The sequence below is a fragment of the Stegodyphus dumicola genome, chromosome 10, assembly GCF_044657685.1.
Source record: "Stegodyphus dumicola isolate Sdum_Otavi_A_Nest chromosome 10, ASM4465768v1".
Taxonomy (NCBI): Eukaryota; Metazoa; Arthropoda; class Arachnida; order Araneae; family Eresidae; genus Stegodyphus; species Stegodyphus dumicola.
Window position 1 is genome coordinate 57,426,454 of NC_140777.1, and position 25,658 is coordinate 57,452,111.

At 34.8% G+C, this 25,658-nt stretch overlaps 2 protein-coding genes across 3 annotated transcripts in view; one reads left to right on the plus strand and one right to left on the minus strand.

Annotated features, from left to right (window-relative positions):
* LOC146994971 (uncharacterized) overlaps window positions 1–14,049 on the plus strand; it is a 49,160-nt gene extending 35,111 nt beyond the window's left edge. For both annotated transcript variants that reach the window (XM_085824952.1, XM_085824951.1), the window contains exons 2-4: window positions 7,240–7,357; window positions 10,033–10,151; window positions 13,914–14,049. In XM_085824952.1, coding sequence (XP_085681078.1) covers window positions 7,240–7,357; window positions 10,033–10,151; window positions 13,914–14,015 — 339 coding nt within the window. In that variant the 3' untranslated portion in view covers window positions 14,016–14,049. The remainder of the gene's footprint in view (window positions 1–7,239; window positions 7,358–10,032; window positions 10,152–13,913) is intronic.
* Window positions 14,050–23,087: 9,038 nt separating this feature from the next.
* Window positions 23,088–24,840, minus strand: Ns1 (Nucleostemin 1). The gene has a single exon (XM_035362708.2). It carries the CDS (start codon window positions 24,764–24,766, stop codon window positions 23,117–23,119), a length of 1,650 nt encoding a protein of 549 aa, XP_035218599.1. The 5' UTR covers window positions 24,767–24,840; the 3' UTR covers window positions 23,088–23,116.
* Between the last annotated feature and the right edge of the window lie 818 nt (window positions 24,841–25,658).

The window sequence follows — 25,658 nt, forward strand, 5'->3', positions numbered from 1 at the left end:
AGCCTTTGACGAACAAAGTTGAAACGATACGTAACTACCCACTTCGCAAAACGGTGAAAGATTTACAGAGATTTTTAGGATTTTTTAAATTTTTACCGTCGATTTTTACTCAACGTAGCCCAGAATCAAATACTTCGTATTTAAAAGTGGCTAAGAAAAATGATGACAACTCTGAATTTATCTGAGGAAGCGTGGAACGAATTTCAAAAGTGCAAACAGTTAATCGCGAATGCGGTTCTTTTAGCGCACCCGAAGAAAGACTAGACCGTCAATCTCGGAACGCCTGCTATTGTTACCTGGGCGAGTTCAATACACGCAGGTGAGAGGAATAGAAAGGAAAGGTTCCGGAATGGTTTCCAACGGAAATAATTAGATCGTGGAATGGCTTTCAGTGGGTACCAGGAAAAAAAGGGATATGCTCGCTGACTTATTTTCGAACCGTGGAAGGAGTTTCACAGCTTATTTTTATACTCATGTTTTATTGAATAGTTTGTTTAAGAACAGATTAATTTTTATCAATTTATGAAACAAAACAAAAAAATATTTCGTAGAGAAATACGTGTTTGCAATGTAAAATTGTATGCTTATTTAAAATTTGCTTAAAGGCATAACGTTTTGGCGAAATTACATAATTTTGTTTATTCCAACGAAATTTAATATTTATTAAAACTCTTATTACGGTTAAGTAAGAGAGTATTACATGAAGTTACAATACGTAACTGTAAAGTTTTTATTTACTTAAGGTATTGTAGAAAATTGTAACTGTAAAAAAAAGGGGCAGAAAATAAATAAGAATAATAAATAATATACTTATTAACGAAACGCTAGCTACCCTCACAAAAGCAGGAGCCCGTTCATAGTGGGCGCTCAATCCCGGAACGACTGAAATTCTCTATACTCAAAATCCCTTTTCCTTTCTCCTCTTAGCTCATCCCTACTTTCCCGTACCATACCTACAAATCTTGGACTCTTCTAGCAAACAATAGAATTTGTTCCGGGATTGAGCGCCTACTCCGAAGAAAGATACTCAGTTGGTTTTACAGGTCAATACTTCAGACTTCGCTATCGCCGGGACACTATCACAAATAGTTGATGGAAATTTACAGCCTCTCGCATTTTTCTCACGAAAGCTTTCGCAAGCAGAAAGGAACTATAGCGCTTGTGATCGGGAGCTATTGGCAGCTTATGCTGCTATTAGGCATTTTAAACATATGTTGGAAGAATGGAATTTTTCTTTAATCACCGATCATAAGCCGCTTACGTATGCATTCCAACAGCGTTTGGATAAGTGTTCACCTCGTCAGGCTAGGCAGTTAGACTTTATCTCACAATTTACCATTGAAATTCACCATATAAAAGGTTCTGAGAATATCGCCGCGAACGCACTTTCTCTCATAGAAGCGATAAGTATGCCTAACCCTATCGACTGTGAGGAAATTGCTAAAATGCAACAAAGATTCAAAACTTAAGATCAATTACTTAAAGATTCAAAACTTCTACAACTCAGAAAACTTACGTTACAGAATTGTAACTTACCAATATATTGCGATTTGTCAACAGGTGCCTTACATTCCCCCTGCATTCCGTATGAAAGTTCTTGCAGCATTGCAAAATTTGTCGCATCCTGGCATTCATGCATCAACAAAATTAATATATTCTCGATTTGTTTGGTCTTTCATCCGTAAAAATTGTGCAAGCTGGCCATAACAGTGCATTCCGTGCCAGAAAGCAAAAGTAAGCAGACACACTAGAGCCCCGTTAATGAAGTTTCCAGATCAATCACAGAGATTTGATCCCGTCTATCTTGACCTCGTTGGTCCGCTACCTCCTTCTCAGAATAATTTTAATATAATTCATGTTTAACTATGATAGATAGGTTTACTAGATAGCCCGAAGCGGTACCCATACCAGACAAAACTGAATGCGCAGTAGCACAGGCTTTCTACGACCACCGGACTACATGATTTGTTGTCCGGCTGTTATTACTACTGACCAAGGACGACAGTTTGAAAGCGGCTTATTTCGAGCGCTTTACCAGTTGTTGGGAATCAAGAGGACCAAGACGTCTCCGTACCACCCACAGGCAAATGGACTTATAGAGAATTTCAACGTCCGTTGAAAGCTGCCTTAAAAGCGTACGATACCAGTCACTGGGTGGCGACTCTTCCAACGCTCCTGATGGGTTTCTGCTTCGCTCTCAAGGAGGACATAGGAGCAACCACTTTTGAACTTGTGTACAGCAAGACTATTCGTCTCGTTGGAGAATTTTTTGATCCCACACCTACAGACGCGTCCCCCAAACAGTTTGTGGAGGATTTAAAATCCCACTTTTCCAATGTCCGCCCAAACATGACTTCCAACCACGGCCAGCGAACCTGTTTCGTTCATCCATGAGTCCACGCATGTGTTTGTTCGACACGACGGAGTTAGAAATTAACTCCAAGCTGGTTATGATGTACCATTTAAAGTGCTAGAAAGACGAGATAAAACGTTTGATCTCGAAATAAAAGGGAGTAAGCAAACGATCTCCATAGATAGACTGAAACCCGCTAATATAACCATAGACTCTTCACAAGTTGTTTCTCAGTGTGAAAAAACCTTCGGACATTTTACCACTCGTTCTGGACGATTAATCCGACCCCCGCATCGGTATGTCACATTTCGTTGACTAAGGCAGATAGCCCTCGAGTGCTTTGCCGTAATCTAATAAACCAAAGCAAACCATTTCGTTGACACTACGGAGGGAGCATGCAGCGGCAGGGCCAAACAGGCGATACAAACTCAAAAACTCTAGAGAAAACCGCCAACTGGCGAAAGACAGTAATGGCAACCTTACGGGTTGACTGGAAGTGACGAGTTTTTCTCCGGCAGTTTAGTCTGTGTAATACTTCAGTCTGTGTAACTTCTTTAGTCTTATGCCTTCACCGTGATATGTAAACTTCGGCATCCGTGTCTGTGTGGGACCGTGCTATTTCTTAAGCCATTATAATGTATCTGTGTTAATTTTCATTATTCAATTAATTATTAATTGCATATGCCTATATCAATTACGACTGCTGTTTTTCTAGGTCATGTTATCAATACTTTTGTAGGAACATGTTACTCGCGAGTAGCTCAGAATGTTTCCATACTGTAAAGCAGTCTTCTTTAATGTGTTGCAGGACGGCCACAAATAGTTCTCGAAGACCGTCCTTGTAGTTCTCCCAGATTTCCAAAAACAATAAAACATAAAATTCAAATTATCTGGGTATACCACACTATAGCTGAAAATATCAGAGTTTGAAATGTAACAAAAGAGAGATTTAAAGCGCTATGACACTAGGGCTTCTTGCAAGATTACATCCAAACATAGAACAGCTATGCAAGAATCGGCAGCCTCGTCCATCTTATTTATGCAAGTATTAATATTTATTTAATTTTTAGTTAATAAGATAAATATTATTCAATTTTTGAGAGCCTTTAGTTATAAAAAAGAAAATAAATTTTCTTCTATTAAATTAATACCAATATAAAATTAAACGAGTTTTGATTAATTGCATTTTAAAAATATAAGTATACTGGTAATTACGCTAGAGTAAGGGCCTTCAACTTTTCTCGCCCGAGAGCCACATCACTAAATTCGCAAAGATTCGCGAGCTAAATGCCTGTCAAAAAATAGTGTAGTTAGAAAATTTATATGAAAAAGGGATGTTTGTTTCGCAAGACTACAACTGATTCTAAGCGAAGAGATAGTGTTACACATTTGCATATATATACACACATTGGTTCCAAAACGTCAAATGGAAATCGAATTAAAATCTTTAGCAACATATTTAACTATGAAAAAAAAAGCGTAAAGGTAATTGTACAGAACGATGTTACAAAATGCATTTACAATTAAAAAAAACTTATTGAAGGGAGATAGTAGTTACTTTAGTTTTGATGCGAAATTTAACATTGTTTTTGTTTGATTAAAGCTTTAATATTTGACTTAATCTGTGTTGTTGCAATTCGTAAAGTTTCCTCCAAATGTCTGTCGGTCTGAATTTTTTTTCTTCAAATTGAAGTCTAGGGCCACTAAAATGTCTCAGCGGGCCAACTGGTTGAAGACCCCTACGCTAAAGAAATTGCTTTCGAACGCGACAAGATTAAGGTGGTCCGCAGAACACTCTAATATGTGAAACTGATCCCCATTTGAAAAAAGTTTCAAAAACTTTGCTGCAAAGTATTCAACAGACAGCTCGTGTCAAATTATTTAATAAGCAAGATGGAAAGGAAATTTGTTTCTTCACACGTTTAAAAACATAACTATATAAAACTGTAAAATATAGCTCCAGCAATACCTTAATACGAGAAAATATTGTTTAATTTGGAACAAATCTTAAATTTAAATTCCTACGCTACATCATCTAAAATTGAAAAAATTTAATTGAATGTTCGGTTCTAAGCCAAACGGCATACCTCGTGTTTATGACCTGCGTTATCACAGCCCCGTCTTTCCAATCTACCGCTGTTTAAAAAATTTAGAAATCTTTATTTGAATATGCATGGGGATCAAATATACTCGTAATTGGGACTGTAGCTATTACAAACCATTACCCACGCACAGTTATGTGATCCTTAGTTCAGCCACTATCCCCATCTTACCTCCCGTGGAGATTAGAACTTCTCAACCGTGTTTTGCATGAATGATAAGCGAACAACAGCTGCCTCGGAACGTGGAATAACGCATTGTGATCACATTCTCGTTCAAGAAAACCAGAGTAGTAGCTAGGGTTTTCAGCGCCCAGGGTCAACTGAAGATTTCGCGCCCCCTACTGCTTGCCAAGGATGGAAAACATTTAATTCTAAAATGTCGTAACATCAGTTTGGCGCCCCTTGGATTCTGCGCCCGGGGCAGATGCCCCCTTGCCTCCCTCTAGCTACGCCCCTGAACAAAACGTTTAGTCATCTGAAATTGGGCAGAATACTTAGTACAATATGGGGAAGAGAGTCTCTCTAGGATCTACGTGTTAGAGTGGTGTAAGTGCTTCACTGAAGGACAAGAGCGTATGGGGAACACCTTCACAAACACTGATCGTGTGAATTCGGTTATACACGAGAACAGGAGAAACACTATCAGGAAACTCTAGTCGATGCTTTCAGTTAGTGTTGGTAGTGAAGAAACCATTAGGAAAAAACATTTGCACCATGGCAAGGAATATGCCCGGTGGATTCCACACATTGACACCCCCCCCACGAAGGCAAATCGATGCGTGTGCAAATCATTTATCTCCTGGGATGGTTTGAAAATGAAGATTACGCATATTGCTGGCCTACAGTGACCGTTAGTGTAACGAGGGTCCACCACTTCAATCCCGAGTCCTAAGCGTAAATCCCACTTGGAACTTGGAATGCATAAAGTTTGTTGATAACGATGTTAGTCCCGATCATATTTGATCCACCTTACATCTCTGACTTAAGCTATCATCCAGCTAATTAGTATGTGAATAAGTCCGTTTCGTTATTTCATTCTCATTATACATATAAAAAATTACCTTTAAAGTAATTTTACGTATTTGCATCCACATCTCAATCGTTTATTCCTATATGAATACCATTCTCGTTTCTGTTTTAGAAAACTTACGTGTAAAATCATAATGTCTATTTTTTTCATAAAATAGTGAATTTGATGTTCATTTCTATTTGTATAGTTTAAATTTTCTTCAATTTTAATTATACGCCGATATAGTCTTATAACAATTCGATGTGCACTGACATCATAAAAAACGCAAACATCTTTTGGGGTAATTTCTTTCAATATCGATTTATCTCGATAAGTAAAAATTTGGATTTTATTTGCCACGTGTCATTTTTTCAAGCAAAATTAAAGGAAAAGATGTTTTAATGTCATTTTTATTAGTAGCTATACTAGTATTAATAAGATCACTATGAAACTTCTAAAAACACAACACATTTTTAACTAATTACCTAAAATTGGATCCCATGAGAAGCTAACATTTCATCGCCTATGATTTTGTTAGATGAGCTTCCAGATTTTCTATATCCTTTATCGAGTCTAGGACCTTTCCCCCCCCCCGTCGCCGTTTCGCCAACACCATGGTTTTGGCTATAGATGAAAAGTCTCGTCCTCTCCACTTGCCGAGGGGTTAACGGCCGCTGAATCCTGTGTATTCGATCCCAGACCCTGCATGGTTAGATTTCATGATTTTTCCCGTGTGTAGCGTAAATACGAGCCAGTTTCCCTTAGAAAGTCTTTTAATATGGCATTATTCAAATAACCTAACCTAAATAGTTCTTCTGGAACAGCGCAGTCCCAAACATTTGGGGGAGAACCTACTTTTAATTACTATGATGAGAAACTAACCTACATAATGCACTATTTCAGGTTTAAGAATATATATTCTTTGCACAGGCTCCCTGATGTTAATTCTCTTGATGACACGGAAAGACCATGAGGTCTGCAGCTTGGGTGAAATCCCTTATCGATGCTTAAAATTTCACAATAACACTTGATCTTCTTCTTTGAAATCTTTGCTTGTTTTTATGGCATCGAGTTACAAAGTATTTTCTCCCTCCGTCCATCATGCCTTCGTGGTGTAACGGCTCGTATTCGACAGGTCCAGGTTCGAGTCCCGCTGAGAGCATTGCTCATTTTTCTTCGCAGCCACACATGGTCTTTCTTAAGGCCCTGCCTGGTGTGTTCACAATATATCTGGTCTACCTTCTCCCAGTCGCGATGTTGTTTCTCCCATCGGCAAACCGATGAATGCCCTTTAATGAGCCTGTGGTTTTTCAGACAATCCCTCAGGCGATTTGTTGATTGTTCGAAGATTAGATATTACAATAGACGAAGATTTGCCAAAGATGAACAGCATTCTCGCAAACGGCATCCCTTTATATACCTATATTCCTTCATATAACAGCAGGAACGAAAGTACTTTTTATTCACATAATTGGTGACTCCGAAGTACAAATAACGACAGCTAATGCTGATTTTTTGGCTAAAACTTTTTACTTTGCCTGCCGACTATGGGATAATGAGTGAATCGTTTACCCCTGACCTGAGTCATTTCCTTACTGGTGACTTTAAAAATACTTTAAAAGGCGCAGAGGTAAAATTTTGAATAAAATATCAAATTTAAGTTGTATGAATCTATTCTAAGTATTTCAATTCATTACAAATCAGTTTCAGTTAATTTACTATGTATTTGTACAAAATGAACATAGATTGTAATAATGTGAAACTTGTATATTTAGGTGCATTTAAGTATCGTGAGAGGGAAATTATGTCGAACGGGTGATCATTGCAGGAAAGATGAATGTTGTATGACAAAAAGCACATTGTTAGGTGGATGCAGGCTTAAAGGAAGTGAAGGTGGGTATTTACATTATAATTGCTCTAACAGAACTTCATAAATGAAATATAATCATTTCAGATAACACATTTTTCGAACACTTCATGGTAGCTGTTTTCCTCAATTAAAGGTACTATAACATGCTATTGACCTGATCTACTAAATATATTTATTTGTAGTATTATAGTACTGTACTCACACATATCTATGTTATTTGTCTCGATTCTTAATTGCAGGATCACTTCTACTGCGCCTTTTCAGTTATAACGTTACCTTTAGTATATTTTTCATAAAATAAACTTCAAACTGATTTTTTTTTCCAGTTACTTTAAGGAATTACGTATTCGAATTTTGCAAAAAAAGGATTACATATTTATTTTTACTGCTCTTATTACTTTTAAATTAATAAGCCAGTGTTCCATGACTGAAGCATCAAAAATGAATGATAAAATTGATAGTTATTTAACTTAATGCATATGCTATAATTTAACCTGTAGCTTAAACAACAACAGATCATTACAGCACGTTACGTTGTCTATATTAGTAAAAGCCAATGGCGTAGCTGGAGGGGAGCGATCCTCCAGGGTGGCACATTTTTTGCAAGAAACATTATTTTTTAGGGGTTAGTAAAGTGGATTATCGAGGCAAGTGAAGAATAATTAGGTTCTAAATTGCTGCACGGAATCAAATTGAGAAGAAAAATAAGTTTTCATTCTAGATGAAGTGTTCAAAAAAGTCACCATCAAATTTTAACAGCTATATACTCTTATTATACCTTTTTTTATACCATCAAAATTTCTGAATAGAAATTTCGAATATCAACAAAATTATGATCACAGCGACGTTAATAAGGAGGAATTCTTCGTTAAGAAAGAAACATTTTAGAGTTTTTTTAGCAAAACTTTTCAGTTATCTTAATTTACCTCATAAACGCGGACCTGAAAAAGTGAAAAATCCTTAAAATAAATTCCCAGATACTTAAAAGAAACAATTGAGGCAATTTGATTTCCGGGATTTACAAAATACACTGGTGTGCAAAAATTAAGGACGAAGTCGAAAAATTAGCATATCAGCTGAACGAAGAGGCAGAGCGCTCAGAAAGACCAATCAGGAGATTAAGTAAGGTGATGTAAGGTAGCACATGCGCAGATATGCAGGTAGACGTAATAATGGGGCAGTGTCTGAGTAGTATAAAGCATGTTGTCCGTGTAAAATCAGTATTTCTGGCAAAGAGATTGCACGCCGTATAGCAGTTAAAATCACACCGAGTTGCTGCCTCAGCGAGAAATGGCGAATAATCAATCTGTTAGACGACATATGGATGCTTTTACCCGAGGTTGAATCATTGGGAAGTTGGAGGAAGGCCGCAGTGTGACAAGTGTGGCTGCAGAGTTCGGAATTGCTCACAGCATCGTTTCACGACTTTGGAAACAATTTCAAACTACAGGAACAGCTATCCGGGGGTTTAGTAGTGGTCGTCCACGAGGAACCACACCCGCAGATTGCCTTACAGGCCAGAAGAAACAGGCGGCAGACAGCAGGAGAAATCGCTAGACACACGACGCAGGCGACTGGACGACCGATATCGCGCTTTACCGTGGTCAGAAGACTGGACGGTGGTGGTCTGTTTGCACGACGCCCTGTACGGTGTGTACCTCTAACGCCTGCCCATCGGAGAAGGCGTTCTCTGTGGTGCCGGGAACACCGGAATTGGAGAGGCAATGAATGGGGACGAGTACTCTTTACAGATGAGAGCAGATTCAGTCTGAGTAGCGATTCTCATCGCATACTCATCTGGAGAGAGCGGGGAAGCCGCAATCATCCCTCGAACATCATTGAAAGGGACAGGTGTGGAGATGGCGGTGTTCTCGTTTGGGGAGTTATCATGCTTGGTAGTCGTACAGACCTTCACATCTTCGACGCAGGTTCAGTCAACGGGACCCGTTATTGTAACGAGATTCTTCTTCCATATGCGCGTCTTTTTAGAGGCGCTGTGGGTCCGCAGTTCCTTTTCTTGGACGACAATGCACCATGTCATCGCACAGTAGCTGCCGAACAGCTCTTAGAGAGTGAGAATATTAAACGTATGGATTGGCCGGCACGATCTCTGGATCTCAATCCCATCGAGCATGTATGGGATTTTCTAGGCAGACGCTTGGCAGCTCGTACCTTACCATCTGTAACGATTCCGGAGCATCGATTGGCGCTGCAAGACGAATGGGCAGCAATGCCTCAACAACTCATTGACGCCCTCAGTCTCAGCATGGGCAGACGTTGTGAAACCTGCCTAGCAGTCAGGGGAGATCATATCCCCTATTAAAGACCGGATGTTTCTTGCTGGACACCCATCACAGGGATGTTTCGGCCTTCAGTCGCATTGCGCTCCATGCTACTTTTTCAATAAAGCTTCTTTTTATCCCTCTGATTTCTCTTTTAGTGAGTGTTGCTTACATTACTTATGTCCTTACGTATTGGGGATCTTACGGTATTAAATGTGTTGATCTGGAAAGCTTTTGTACAAAGTTATATTGAAAAAACCGTCTCGTCCTTAATTTTTGCACACCAGTGTACATGTGTAGAGGAGAGCTGATCTTAAGCCACCAAGCTGATTTTCTTCCTAAGTGTATTAATAACTTTCTTATATTATATATGTGTACGCATATACCAATTATTAAAATGTACTGTTTTAATCCAGGAAGTCGTTGTTTACCAAACAATGAAATGTCTCATCTTGGAGATATATATCTGATGGAATGTCCATGCATTGCTGGTCTTGAATGCGTTCCCCAATCTATCATTAAACATCCGGACAAGGTAATATTTATATTGTAATAAAGTAAATGCATTCTAATTATAGTAGAATCTGAATTTTCTTCTGCGGATGTTTTGAATCTAATATGTTCAATAATATGCAGAACAAATGACCAACAAAAAGTTTATTATATATATATATATATATTTTCTGTCAAATTTCTCTTTTTTACTTCTTTGTACGAAGTAGAGGAAGTATTGCAATCGCGAAAATTTTCGGGTGTCATATTTGAACGAAAATATCCATTTTGACCGTTATCGAATGTAATTTAACGATGTTTTTGTATGACATCTGTCGTAAGGACAGAATAAAGTACTCTTTTTCCCAAAACAGGTTGCAAAAAGGATTTAAAATGCATTCCAAAGAGATTTTTTTGTGACGTCTATACATACATACGTACGTATTTTGCATAACTCAAAAATGAGAAACCTCAGAACGTTGAAATTTTGCTTATAGGACTCCTATAACATGCACTTGTGCATCTCCCTTTTGGTTTGCAATCGGTTGAACCAAAGGAGAGATGCACTTGTGCATCTCCCCTTTGGTTTGCAATCGGTTGAACTATATATATACTCTGTTACAAGAGCTGTTTTTTCATATTCTTATATGTTGGTAAATCGTGTATTTTTGCTTTGAAAATGATTGAATTATGTTGTTTTTATCTTCCGGTTAAGGTTTTTATGCCTTTAGTTAATCTGCATTCAATAGTTGTAGAATTATGAACAATTTAAAAGTTGCTTAAGTGCGGCTAAGAAGCCCACTTTTTTTTTTTTTTTTTACTGTAGCAGCCATATTTGCTTACATTTGAAACTTAGCAGAATAATACACGCACCTTCAGTGTCTTTTTGCCGAATGGAACCAAAAGGAAACTTTTAATTTTTTCGGACTGAAAAATTTGCCTGCTGGCCGAATCGCATGTTTTTGGCATAGAATTACTAATTTTAATTGTAAAAATTGTTTTAACTGTATTTCGTGTTTTATATTTTTCAATTTTTAATAAACATATTTTGAGGTTTGCTATGGCGGCCATATTTGTTTACATTTGAAACAGCAGAATAGTAGATTTGGCGGCAATCTAGAGAAAGTAAGCTTCGCAATAACAGAGATAATGCTTTCTTTTAATATTAGGAAATAAGTGTTTAAGATTTACTTCATAATTTTCAATACAGCTATTCTGAGTTTTTATGTATTTTTGCCTTGTCTGATGTGAGAACTGAATTAATTGAATGAAAACTAAATCACTAATAAAATTGGAGCAAAAAAGTTTAAATGAAATGGAGCAAAAACTGCGTATAATTTAATATTCCTTACAAGGAAGTCATGAGGTGTCAATCTATCTTTAACAATTTGGTAACTTTTAAAAGTTTGTTGCAAGTAATTAAGAAATTGCCTTTAAATCTTATTGAAATTGTGGAACAATTTAAGGAGACACTTACCTTGAATTAATATTTTAATGTTATTTTGAAGCTGTTCGGTATTGAAAGTCCCATAACCGTGTTTTTATGAGTGCCTCCTCTTTTCCCTTTAAGTTTTTTTACTGAAAATTTCTGTAAATAGTATTTTCTACTAGTCATATTTCTACGATTTCATTTTCTACTAGTCATATTTCTACGATTTAAGCCCATATGGGTAAAGAGATTTGTGTTTTGTGTTGCAAGATGTAGATATATTCTTTAAAGCGTCTTTCTTTTAGTTTGGAATGATATAAAAAATTGAGATTATTATTCGGTCAAAATCATGTACCTGAAAATGTTCAGGTACTGCTGTCGTGGGTTCTTTGTGAGCAAAATGTGATTTTAGTTTAAACATTTTAATGTGTGATCTATGGTTATTGATTCTGAGATTAAGATTATTTTTGATCTCACCAGTATAAACTACATTTATTACATGTAATTTGGTAAATACAGCAAAAGTTTTTCAGGGGTATTGCTCTGTGTTGTCTGATATTGGATGAAGCATGGCATTAAACTTACAGATTTTAAAAACGAATTTTTACATTCAATAATTTTAATCTTCGGTAAACTGAGCTAAAAAATTAAAGTTTTCTGTGAATTCTCTCTTTCTAATGTTCAGAAAATGTGCTTTAGTAACTGAAGAAAGGCTTTCGTATTCAGCAAAGTCCATAATATGGTCTTTCAAAATGGTACTTAAAATATACCTAACATTATCAAATACATGTAAATATTTGCAAGAAATCTCTAAAAACATTACAGTAGTTTGAAATAAATAATAAAAGGTTTGCTTATTCTCTCTTTTCATCCCTTACATGCAAAAGAATATTTAATGTTATAACATTTGAATTCTCTACAAAATTAGTGCAATGTTTATTATAATTTAAATATGTACAAGCAAAAGTCTTTAATCCGGACTCGTCGGGACTTCGGCGATTCCAGATTATCGGTTTTTCCGAATTCTAGATCATCAGTTTAAATCTGGTAGGATGGCATGCAGAAATTATAAAATTAAAAATATGAAACTGTAATTTATGAAATAAAGAGCAATTATGATCTAAAGGATATCAAAATTTACCAAAAAAAAAAGCTTAATATTTATTTTTGTTTACTTTATTAAACATTTCTTTCAACGCGCGCATGCGTAAAGCACACATTACGCATAGTCGAAATAGAAAATTGCAACCAGTAAACTATTTGATGTGTATTCGTGATATTTATAATGACGAGGAATTTGATTTAAATCACATCAAAGACGAAGTACATCGAGATGAAATACTACATTTAGTAAGGAATTATAAGCCGAATAAAATAAAAACATCAGCCCTGAAGATAAGGATAGTGCTGACAGATCAACTTCCAGTTCATTGCGCGCCACAACGTCCCCCCCTCCCACAGAACAGTGTGAAAATGATAAACAGATTTCGGAATGGTAAGAGAAACAAAGGATATGCCTTTATCCATTTTTTGCAGCAATTCCACTTTTTGTTTGATGGACATCGAAACATGCTTTCACTTTTTAGATCCTTTGGCAGCTCCAGAATTGGAAATTCTTTTTGACATAATTCAAGTATACATAAAATTCAAGCTTACTTTTATAAAATTGCTCTAACAGTCTGCAAAAAATAATAAGCCGGATCCAATTAGAAGATTATGGAACAACGCAATCTGCAACATTAACTGAAATAGATAATTAGATAATTTTAGCTTAGCTTATACTGTCCATTATGCATTAAACGCGCATTCGTAAAAGTATTATGCGCAAAAAGTTTGTAGCTTTGAGGTCCGGATTATGGACGTCCAGATTAAAGACTTTTGACTGTACAACATTTTTAATTATGTCAAACGTTCCAAATAAATATTTTTACGATGTCTCGTAAACTCAGATTTATCTTTGCCATTCACTCCTGCTGCAAACTACAGTTTTTATTCAAAATTCAAATTCTTCTAGAAATTCTAGAACAAAAATTTTGAATCCGATTGACTAAATCGTGAAGACCAGGATTTAATTTTAATCTAAAGAACGATATTGCATACATTTAATAAAATGCAATGACATTCGATTAATAAGAATGAAAACATCATTTTGTTTTCTGAACTAAGATCCAACAGCTTCTATAAAATGTATATTATTGTTAATTTATATGTATGCTAAATAAACTGAATAACAAATTCAGAAAAAAAATGCACTATTCACAGCTTTCAGTGTATTGTTTCAGTGACTGAAATGTGTTAAATGTTTTATCCAAACTACAAATGTGGAGCTTTAGAATTCAAAAATTTTATTTGCATTAATTTTCTGTTTCTTTGCAGACAGTCGAATATGTCAATTCAACGTGTCAGAAGAGTAATTCTAGCACACAACCTCCATCATTCTTAGGTACTCTGCTTAAAAACAGAATAACAGCAATGTAAAATTTAAAAGAAATAAATATGCTTTTAGTTTCCATGTAGCTTGTTTTTCTTCAGACATTATCATTTTTTACATATTGAAAAGCCCATTGTGTAATTAATGTTATAAATTGTCATGCAAAGTCTCCACACATAAAGCAATGTAATAAGTTGAAACTATAATCTGTATATTAGATACAATACATTAGTAAGTTCAATAATTACAAGCGCTGGTCAGTAAATATGTACTTTTTAGAAACATAGCAAAGGTTGATTCAACACATGGCTACTGCATGTAGACCTTTTTATTCAACCAGATTATGGCATTCATGGCCTGATTACTGCTTAGGCCAACAAAACATGAACCTAGGGATTCAAAATTATTCTACGATTCTTCATAAAAATTGCCGTATCCAGGTCCTGCAACCATTACCAAAATGTTAAAACTGGAGATCCAACTGCAAATTTAATATTAACTCTACAAAGCCTATATTTTACACAATGTATAAATGTATATTGCTATGGGACAGGTTCATTAAGTTTTCCTGAATCTACTAGCATTGACTATTTTTACAAATGAAATGATCGTCTATAAATAACTGAAATTACTCTCAACGGCAAAGAGAAAAAACCCACAATTATAAAACCACTTACAGAGCAAAGGCTAATAAATCATTGAATATTTAAAACTCAATAGCACATCATTCTAAACAAATTAATTTTACATTAAATTGCAACTCCTGGCAATGTTCTATTGATATGATTACCAAATGGAGAGGAGATGCATTAATAAAACCTTTTAAAAATATAGGTTACTTCCAAAATTTTGCCAACCCACCAACAACAGAACAGTAAAGTCATTGAATGCTGGTAGTTCGACCTGGGTTCGATTCCAGGTGAATGGGTTGGTTGCATAGACATTTTTGTGGTTTTCCCCACATGTAATACGAATACAAGCCAGTTGTCCCTCAGAAAGTCCTCCATAAAGGCATTTCCTTTCCATTAAGCAGATAAATTTCTGATGCTCTGCCTTAAATAAAACAAACCAAAACCAACCCTCACACTCTCGGTGCTTTACTTTCATTTTTGATTTTTTTTTTTTTTTTTCTGATTCTGCAATAAATTTCTAAGCATTGGCATTTTAATAATAACCTTTGCATATCTTTACTAACTTCAGCTTTCTGTGCACAGTGCTCGAATATCAAAACCATTAAAAATTACTTCACTTATCTACCTTTTTAGAACTTAACCCCTCAGTTTTTTTTCTTTTAATGGAGGGACCTTTACTAAATTTCTTCTTCAGAAAGTGCGGAAATACCTATAGTGTCCAAGCAGAAGAAAAACACTTTTCCTGCAGTTGGTTTTATGGGAACAGAATATTACAAATGCATTTAATAGGTTCTCTCCTCTTTTTGTGCACTTGGATGATAAGATTTCAAAACTAACATGCTATACAAAATGCCTTGATATTTTCCCTAAAATGTAGTAACTCTAATGAAGTATTCTAATTAAAAGAAAGCCACAAAACTGAATTTCAGAAATATCTTTGCAAAGTAATAGGGGGAAAAAAACTACTTCTGAATAAACTAATCATGATATTATCAATGTCTTGAATTCTGAATGTAATATGAAATCAATTACATCCAGTAAAATACTGAAGAATCAAGCACATATATGATAAATTCGAAGTCCCATTGTATTTTTTAGTAAGATTTAAAGATACTAAAGGTTCAGTTTCAATCCATCAGATGATAATGAATCACTTTAATATTAAAATTACTCTCACATTATACATACTGCAATCAATAAAATAAGGTTTTTTCATTCCCTTCTTATTAATGTACATGATGTAACACTTTTAATTTCCTTCTAGAAGTTATTATTTAGCACACAATAGAACTTTTTACTAGCATTCAGCACAATTTTCATGAAAAATACCTATTTGTTTTCTATAGCTCAACAGACATATCTTTCCCTCTACAATTAATCATCTTTAGCTTTTTATAGTAAAACCTTGTACCATTCATGTTTTGCATGAAAAGGTTAAATTTGTAATAAAGTTCTTAAACAAGTAATGCCTTGTGATACGAGTAATACATATATGTTTTGTAAATGCAACATGATACAACTGAATCAAAGTTTCCCCTCTCTTTCTCTATGATTGTGGGTATTTTACTTGATAATAATCAAATAAGAAATGCATTATGGCTTTCTATATTTTCTCCTGTCCTCTCTCGCACTGGATTTCCTTATGCTATGGTTCTCTGATGTTTGCATATCTCATTACGTTACCTCTATACAGGTTTTCAATTTATTACCACCTCTAAACATCATGAGCTCTGAGTAGCATTATACATGACTTAGCTTATTACGGCCTTGCATAATGCCATATATACTAATCATATCTATTATCATGGACAAACACCTCCCATGCTTGGTCTTAATCAATGTGCCTCTCTCATACAGTCAACAACAGTATATGCGTATACTGTTTATTATAATATTATGACCACACACATATATATGTGTATATAAAGCACTCTTTTTATATGAGATTAGAGATATACAGGTTCAAGAGAAAGGCTAGTATGTATTTTGTTCATCAAATAGATCAACAAGTCTTCGGTTCTGCATAAATGAAATAACTCTTATAATACCTTTCACTCATTATCTTGCTGTGAGGAATAACACTTCTCTGCTCATCCTTCTGGCTTTGAGGATGACTTTTTAGTGAACTTCAAATTAAGCTCAAGCAGGTTTCTTCCAACACTACTCCAGCCCATGGATTAGTAGATCACTTTGAATTTTAAAAAGCTTTAGACCAAACCAATACTTCAATGCTTGAAAAGCTAAGCTTCAATGCTAAGAAAGAAATAACCTTGTACCATTAATGTTTTGGTAGAAACAGCAACAAAACTTATAGACATGAACCAAGCCCCAGCAATGTTGATAAAAACAAAAATACTTGTAACAACTTTAGCCTAAGCTCCTTAAGCAAAGTCTTCAAACTCCTCAAGTTCAGTTATAGTTCTAAAAAATAATTTCCATATCGTGAACAAGTTCAAAGTTATTGAACAAGCTTGAGATGAGGTCACCAAGAAAAGCTCAAATCTGCTAGGGAGAAACTGTGATCTGATTGCATTTTTAGGCATAACTTTGATATATTTACTCATAAACAGGTATCATTAGCTGTTGATGATATTGTGTCTTCGGAGGAAGACCAAGGGGACTGAGGGGACTGGAAGTAAATGATAAAGACATTCAAGAGCAGGTGAGGAAACGTGGCAAAGATAACCACTAATAAACCACTGTCTGCATTGTGAGCAATAGCAATGGAAAGATCTCTTTTGAGGAGAAGGAAAAGAAAGAGATAGAGGAATTCTTTATTTCAAATGTGATTAAGGAAATGAGTAAAATATGGAAAAGAATGCAAAATTTTGTAGAAAAGCATCACACAAATAAGGTAGTAATAATGCAATCGATTAATTTCCTTAATGACAACACAATGCCACATTCCCGTGAACTATTCAAAAGAAGGCAAAAACAAATATCATTGTATAAGTTCCCAGTTAAAATGGCACAAGAGTAAAAGGTCCTAGTGAGCCATCAGGATAATTATATAATTCCACTAGTTATTTGTGACTCATATCAAAAGCAATGTGCAGGTTAATTTATTAAAAAATAAGCCCATAATAGCCAAGCCTGAAATCAAACATTCTGAATTTCTAAAAAAGATGAGACATGAAACTAATTTGAACTTCGCGAGAAACATTCAGGGAGAATTTTTAAAAATCCTCCCCAAAACAGAGCATCACCACTTATCTAGACCAACAAAAGTTAAATCACTTTCTCATTGTTAAAAAATTTGACCGTCCAATTAAGGTTCTCATTAGAGGCCTTCCAATAGATTGTCTCATCGATGACATTAACATACTTGCCAACCTATGACACTCAAAAATCAGGAAATTTTTTTAAGAAATCAGGAGATTTTTCACAATGTTAAAAAGACTTTTTAAATGATAAAAATATAGTTTTTAATAATGAATTAACTTTAAATAGTTACTAAGTCTTAAATGCAAGCAAAACAAAAATACTTTAAACATAAAAAACATTTTTATTACTTTCATCGTTTAAAAAAAAAAAAAAAAAAGCACTTTAATCAGTTTTCATACAAATGTTATGGACAGTGGCAGATTTTGCTCTCGTTAAGAAAGAAACTTCATAATTTTGTTCATAGCAATTGCCACGTACGCCTGCTTTCGCTAATAAATGTTTTTCTAATGTGTCATCACTAATATTAGATCTAAATTTAGTCCTCGTTTTCGCAACAACACTGAAGATCCTCTCGCACTCTGCATTACTATGGGGATCTGTCAAGATGGCCAACATAATTCTAGAGAGTTCACTATATTTTAAAATTCCATCAGCACCTTTCAATTTTCCAATTAACCTCCACTGGGTGTCAATCCTAGCTGATTTTATAACTTCATCCAAGTTTTCTAATTGTAAACTGCAAAATTGCGACTGCAGTATATCAGTAGCAACATCAATATCATCATCTTTCATGACTAAACGAAGTAACACAGGAAATTTATTCAAAAAGTACCTTATATAAAAAAAAGATGCATTTGCTAGAGCAGAAACATCAGCAACTTTAGCATGCAAAATCACTTCATCGTTGACTGGAAATTTATGTAGTGTGTAATCACATATTCGACAGAAGTAACTTCTAACATGAAGATAAAACTTATTTTTGTCTTCTTCTGAAAGTTCTTCCACTACTTTTGTAGTTGCAGCTCCTATTACCAAATCTTCATCTTCCTTCTGATTTTCTGTTTCACCATAAATCACATCATATATAGAATTACAAGACAAAACACAGACTGGTTTTACAAACTTTGATAAAATGTCTTTAAACAGATCATAAATCATTGATTGCAAAACATGAATTAATGGAATTTTGCTTTGTAGAATTGTGTTCAGAACATCGAATGATGGCAAAATGAATTGTAAAAAAAAAGCAAAAGCTCCTTAAGCAAAGTCTTCAAACTCCTCAAAGAAAAAATAAGTAACTTGTTCAAGGGACTTTCATTGTCCAACATTATTATGAAAATCACAGTTAGAATGCCTGAAATACAATCAACGGAAAATTTTACTGATAAATTATTCAACCTGTTTGAGGAAATATTCATGTCAAACAACACTAACAGCGATTAGTAGCACTCATGCTAGTAAAGCACTCTAAAAATATTTAAAGCACATTGTATTTATAAAATAATAAGATAAATTTTTAAAAATATGTATTTATATGACATATAAAAAATATGTACTATTATGTATACATGCAGTCCAAAACCATGGGCTTAAATTTATCGGCTAGATCATAGTTCTCCTAACGCTCAATTCTCCATTTCATGTTATCTATAGTCAGTTCAATTACTATTGACTTTTCTTAAAATACTTCCATTTGTAATTTCATTTCCTTTCTGTAATTCACAAAAAGTTTGTGCTACCTTGCATTTCCATGTACTATGTAGTTCTCCTACAAATTATGCCACCAGCTTTAATGGCTTTCCAGATGCTTTGCATTTTCACTCTCGGCTCAGTTTCACACTCATCGTTAATTCAAAACCAAAAATTTTGTATCTTTATTTACCTTAAGGGTAAAAGTATAGTTTAGGGTACTCCTTGGCGAAACGTGGCAGTACATGGATACCGATTTTGTGCAATTCTTTGACTCGTTATTTTGGCTTGTGAAGCGGCAATTTTTGCGCCAAAAAGCGCCGCTACACAAAGCCAAAATAACAAGACAACACAATTGCACAAACTCAGTATCCATGTACACATAGACTTATTTTCACTTAAAAAAAATCCCCGAATTGCACAAAAATGGCATTGCGTACTCCTTTGACTTTATCCATGTACATGTCAACCTATTTTCACTTAAAAAAAAAAATCCCCGACTTGCACAAAAATGGCATTGCGCACTTTTTTAACTTTATCCATGTACACATCGACCTATTTTCACTTAAAAAAGAAAAATCCGAGAATTGCACAAACTTGCATTGCGCGCTCCCTTTACTTTGTCCATGTACACATCGATATGTTTTCACTTAAAGTCAAAAGAGCACCAAATTGTACAATATAGGCAAACAAAAAATACATAATCTTAATCGTACAGAAACTTCAAATTAATCTTACTACATTCGGCCATTCCACCGTCTAAAGAATCAAACCTACACATACCACAAAAATGCTTACAAAACAGCCCATGATTCAAAATTTACCACAAACATGCACCCGATTACATCACAATAGGATTTCCATAACATTCAATTACTCAGGCTACCATAAATCAAACACCAACTTGGAGATAAATCAAACAACTTAGCCATAATACAAGGGGTACCTTGTATATGGCTAAGTCTACTCTACCCCCCTTAAGTATTAAATGTCGAGTTTGACTAATGTTTTATCTTATGCTGTACAGAATTAAGAATTACCCAATTGTTCGATTAGGGATAGGGTCTTCGGCCCAGGTACCCTGGTGCTAGCACCATTCTCTCATGAAACGGTTAATTTATTCTATGCATTTTGACTTTATATTTCATATGATTTTTATATCAATAATGTTTTACCTGTAGAATAAATCTTTTGACTATCCATTATTTCTTATAAGGAAATATGCTTTGACAATTTAGGACTACAAGCATGATTCCTGAATTAATTATATTCACAAACAGTGTACTTAAAATGAGACATAAGCATATTATCTTTCTTCTTAATTATTTAGGGCCACCTATACAATTACCCTTCCTGAATAGACTCTCCCCCCCTCCTCTTCGCTCCTTCTTCCCTGGATTCCAGTTTTAGTCGCAAGACTCTTTCCCCCCCCTCTCATCCCCAAGGCATTAGCTATCACTGCGGCTGTCCGTATTACCTAATATTACCTTTCCCAAGCCCTGGAACAACATGTTTCCCGGCTGTTTTCTTCCAACCTTTCCGATTCCATTAACGCAATGCGTTCCGGAATTCGCCTCAATCAACACCTTTCTCTCTTTCAATCTTGAATTACAAGTTGAAAGCAGAGAGAATTGCTCGTCCCATATGTGGACTCCTTATTCATTTCTTTCAGTGTAAACCCTTAATGGTTTGTTCATCTCTACTTTAGCCATTGCTTTTTCTTATCCAACTCAGTTTCCTTATCGAAGTTGTGGAGGTAATTGCATTAAGTTGCAAAGGTACTCCGGAAGTCAAACGCCTTGGGCCTATACAATTACGGATAGTCCTAATTTTTATACATTATAACATTAGAGAAAAGGTTAGAAAGAATTAACAATCTATGCATTAATTGAAGACATGTCAAGTAATTTTGGATATGGCAAGTATATTTTTGCCTCTTTTCAAAAGAATTGCAGTCTGAGATATTTTCCACTCTACACTTGATAATTTTTTGCTTTATATTTTTTTAAATAAGAGATGTGCGGATTATTCTTAATAAAATACAACAGTGTTACTGAACACATTAATTCCATCCCATGATTATTATTCAGCCTAATTATAAAATAATACCAATGAATAAGTTTTGAATAAGATAATCAGATTATGATACAAAGCCTTTCGAGTAGCACAACTTACAGAATAAACTTAGCTCTTTTTTTTTTTTAAACTTGCTAGCATTTACGTTTATCAAAAAGCCAATTCATGAGCTGACAGTACTACTTTATCAATATGAAGGATTTGTTCTTGAGATCCATCCATGATGCCCACATTGCAAAGTACATGTAGGTATATTTAGGGGTAAGTTCAATACCAGTGCAATTTCAACAAATAGAATCTATTAGTTCTTGTCTATTTGGTTAGTTTTCATTTCTTTAATATGTCTGGTTCTTAATTTTACAATGATTTCACTGGTATCTCTTTTGACATTAATCCTCCAAGCCATATGCAAAAATATATACTTACACAGTAGTTTTGTTTTTCTTCGGATACTTTATGTTTTTTTAACTATTTCCCACTGAATAGATGTAACTCAGTGATTTCACTAACTTCATGTAGATAAGATAATTAGGTTTACCTTTGTTTTAGGCATTAAATTTAATTCTCTTTCCACCTTTTTACTTCCCTTTGAAATTGATTATATATACATACCTTGAAGGCAGTTTTCAGATAACTGGCCCTTAGCGATTTGTTGACATCTCGGAAGAGTGCGTGCGTGCCAGATTATGGTAACCCTGACATGCATTTAATATATATATGTATATATATTAAATGGAAAAGAGTCATCGAAAATAGATTGATGTGTACATGGACACCAAGTCTGTGCAAATCTTTGACTTCTTATTTTGGTTTTGTGTGGCGACCATCTTGAAACTGTGACTTCCTGGCACCAATCTTGGCATGAAAAGGAATAAGGAGCACCCAAATATAAACTTTTAACAATATAAATTGCAGTTCAGAAGCTTGCATAATACCACAGAAGCAATTAAAAAAATGTTGTAGTTTATTTTAATTAAAAAGCATAGATGGCTAATACATAACAGTAAAAGTACTTCTTTTCCTAACAGAATACAAAATGCATTGAAACATGTGAACTCGCAGTGTATTAACAAAATATGTGAAAGATCTATATCTAATAATACACTTGAACTCGTGAGCTTCCTAAATGAAGAAAACATTTATGCTATAAGTCTTAAGTGAACTGAAATTCTTTTGATAAAATTTATAGAAAACTGGATTTTTAATTAAATAAATATACTACTAGTTCACACTACAGAATATATAAATTGCTATTCTTTCTCTTCAAGTAGAAAATGAATCTATATATAAATTAATACCATGTATTATGCATATACTGTATACAGTGAAAAATTACACTTTTTATGATTATTTAAATTCAAAATACTCTAAACTTAGTGACAAACTGACACAAATTTAAATGTTAAACAGAAAGCAGTTAATACCCTACATATTTCAAGCAATAAAGGCAATATAACTATAAATAAAGAAGTTCTGACACTTACTTGTTTTTAAAAGATAAATCTCAGCAAAATCTTAGTGAAAATAAAGCAACACACAAAATAATAAAAACAGAAAAAACTTTAAATATCTTTCATTTATTAAATTTATGCAATACTTAAAGCACTATCCATTGATTCAGAAAGAGCAACGGCAGCCTTTTCAGTTTTCTTACGTCTACGTCTCATATTCTTCAATTTCTTTTTCAAAATTTTATTTATTTGTTGTGTTCTCAGGAAAGTTTTCGTTTCATGGTCAGTCTCACCTTTCTCCCGTCTCTTTCTCTCATTAAAAGCCACAATCATTTTCTCCTTCCTTGTCGCAAAATCATCATCAGCATCCATGGCTTCTTCCTCTTCACCAGATAGCATACCTTCTGTTGGTTCAGCACTCTTAGCAGCAACAGCTTTGCTTGGCAGTGTTTCAGGAGCTTTATCCAACTCCATCTGCTCGTCTAAAGATGATAAATCAAATGCTTTTCCCATTTCTGAAACATATTCTGCACTAATATGAATCGATGGTTTGTATTCTTCAGGTGGATGGGTATAATATTTAATTTTTCCACTATTCCAATCATTAATTAATCTTCTAGCACCATCTTCAAAATTTGGGATACCACCTTTTTTAAATTTACCTATTCTCTTGGCCAATAAACCAAGCAACTCATGAGTTGATGAAAATTCTGGGATAGTATAATGCATACAAAGTTGAGTGCGATCAGCTCGTTGGATAATAGCTTCTGCAGGAGTGATAACATCTTTCAATGTTTCTACTCTAACAGCATTTCGCAAAGCCAGAGTTGCTGGCGATCCATCCTTAGCAAATACAATTCCAGGGCTGTCCAGAATCTTAATGTGTTTATCTAATGACACTTCTTGAACTGACTTAGTCACACCTGGCACACTTCCAACTCGGCACGAACGAGTCCGTTTTAAACTATTTATGATGCTGCTTTTACCCACATTTGGAAAACCAACAACACCTATTTTAATAAAGGTTTGAATATTTTGATTTCGGCAATAATTTCCAAGTACTTTCATGAGATATGAAGCGCCCACACAGCGACTTGATGTTTGCAAACTTTTAGTTATGTGGAAAGCAGCAACTTTGGATTGCGAGAGATTAGTATTCTGGGATTGTGTGGATGCCTTAAATGGAACTGTGGGCAGCTCTTGACGAAGAAATTTTAACCACGAGTCTAAATTATTTCTCGGTATCAAATCTATTTTATTTAGTACCAAAACCAATTTCTTACCAGAATTGATAACACACTGTTCAACTTGAGGACACCTACTTCCCAAAGGATCTCTAGCATCTAATACCTCTAGAATAACGTCTGCAGCTTCAACAACTTTTTTAAATTCCTTGTAATAAGATTTGAAATTAGTACTTGAACTATGTAATAACTCTTCTTCGGAATTATCAATTGGTAAATCACCTTCATACTTCTTATCTTTCTTGACAGCCTTACTCACTAAATCTTCCACACCTCTATTTTCCATTTGCATTTTCAATCTACTTTCTCTTTGCGCTTCACGTAAATCTTTAGCTCTTTGCTTTCTCTCTTCTGCTTCTCGCAGTATATCATCTTTAAACGGTACGCTGTTAGGAACACCAGGATCTTTCGGTTTCCTCTTCACCGGGTTTTTCTTTGCTTCGCGTCGAAGCTTTCTTTTATGCTCGGCAACCTTCCTTATTATTTTGTATTTTTTACGACAGGACATGCGCTTACTTTGTTTGCGAAAAAAACGGGCCATAATGATCACTTACTTCCAACTAAATTTACAACTTACGAAGTACACGCGGAATCATAGTCAGACGGACCGACTTCTTTTGCATTTGTTAAGTCTTTCAGCCGCAAGGAAAAAAATAAACTTTGGTGTCTCTTACCATGCCACTGAACTGTTATATTGAACACACACACACACAGATCGTATTTTAGAACTACCTTTGAAATTGTTATTTTAAGGCGGTTTGTTGACAAATGTCTGCCTATTCATTCAACATAAGCAAATTTAGCCCTGTATTATCACATAAAAAATTGCACTGCCGTACTGAAAAAGTCTGCTGCTACATAACACATCCTCAAAATTCTGCTGAATTAAAAAATAGCATACTTTACCATGTTATTAATAAAAATTTGCTGAATATCACTTTTGTATTTTCGATTAATATCAATATTCAAAAATAGAGGGCGCTACAACTTCATTTGGGCGGATAGTCAATTTTCATTTTGGAGGAATATTTGGATATTCTGAGAACAGCCTTGACGCCGAAAAAGGGAGAAACAGCTGGTGGTAGCCAGTAGCAGTGGTTAAGAAAAAAGGTTACACTCATTTCGTGTTGCAATCTTCAACCAAGGTCCGTAAAAAGAAAAGGTTAGCTCACTTGGGGTAAACAAACGAAAATGCGTTCTCGCCGTCCATTGGCTGTGACGTCACTGAAGTTCTCTCTCCTCAGATCGACAGAGATTTCCGCATTAAGCTGAACGTAAGCTTATGATCGACTGTGGAAACTCATTAGTTCTTTTTTTTTTTTCGTTCTCAAATATAATTAAATTTATATAGTATAATGGTTGGTACACACTGCGCGATTGCATTATGCACCAATAATGCAGGCAAAATAAAATATAATCAGCAAAATGTATCA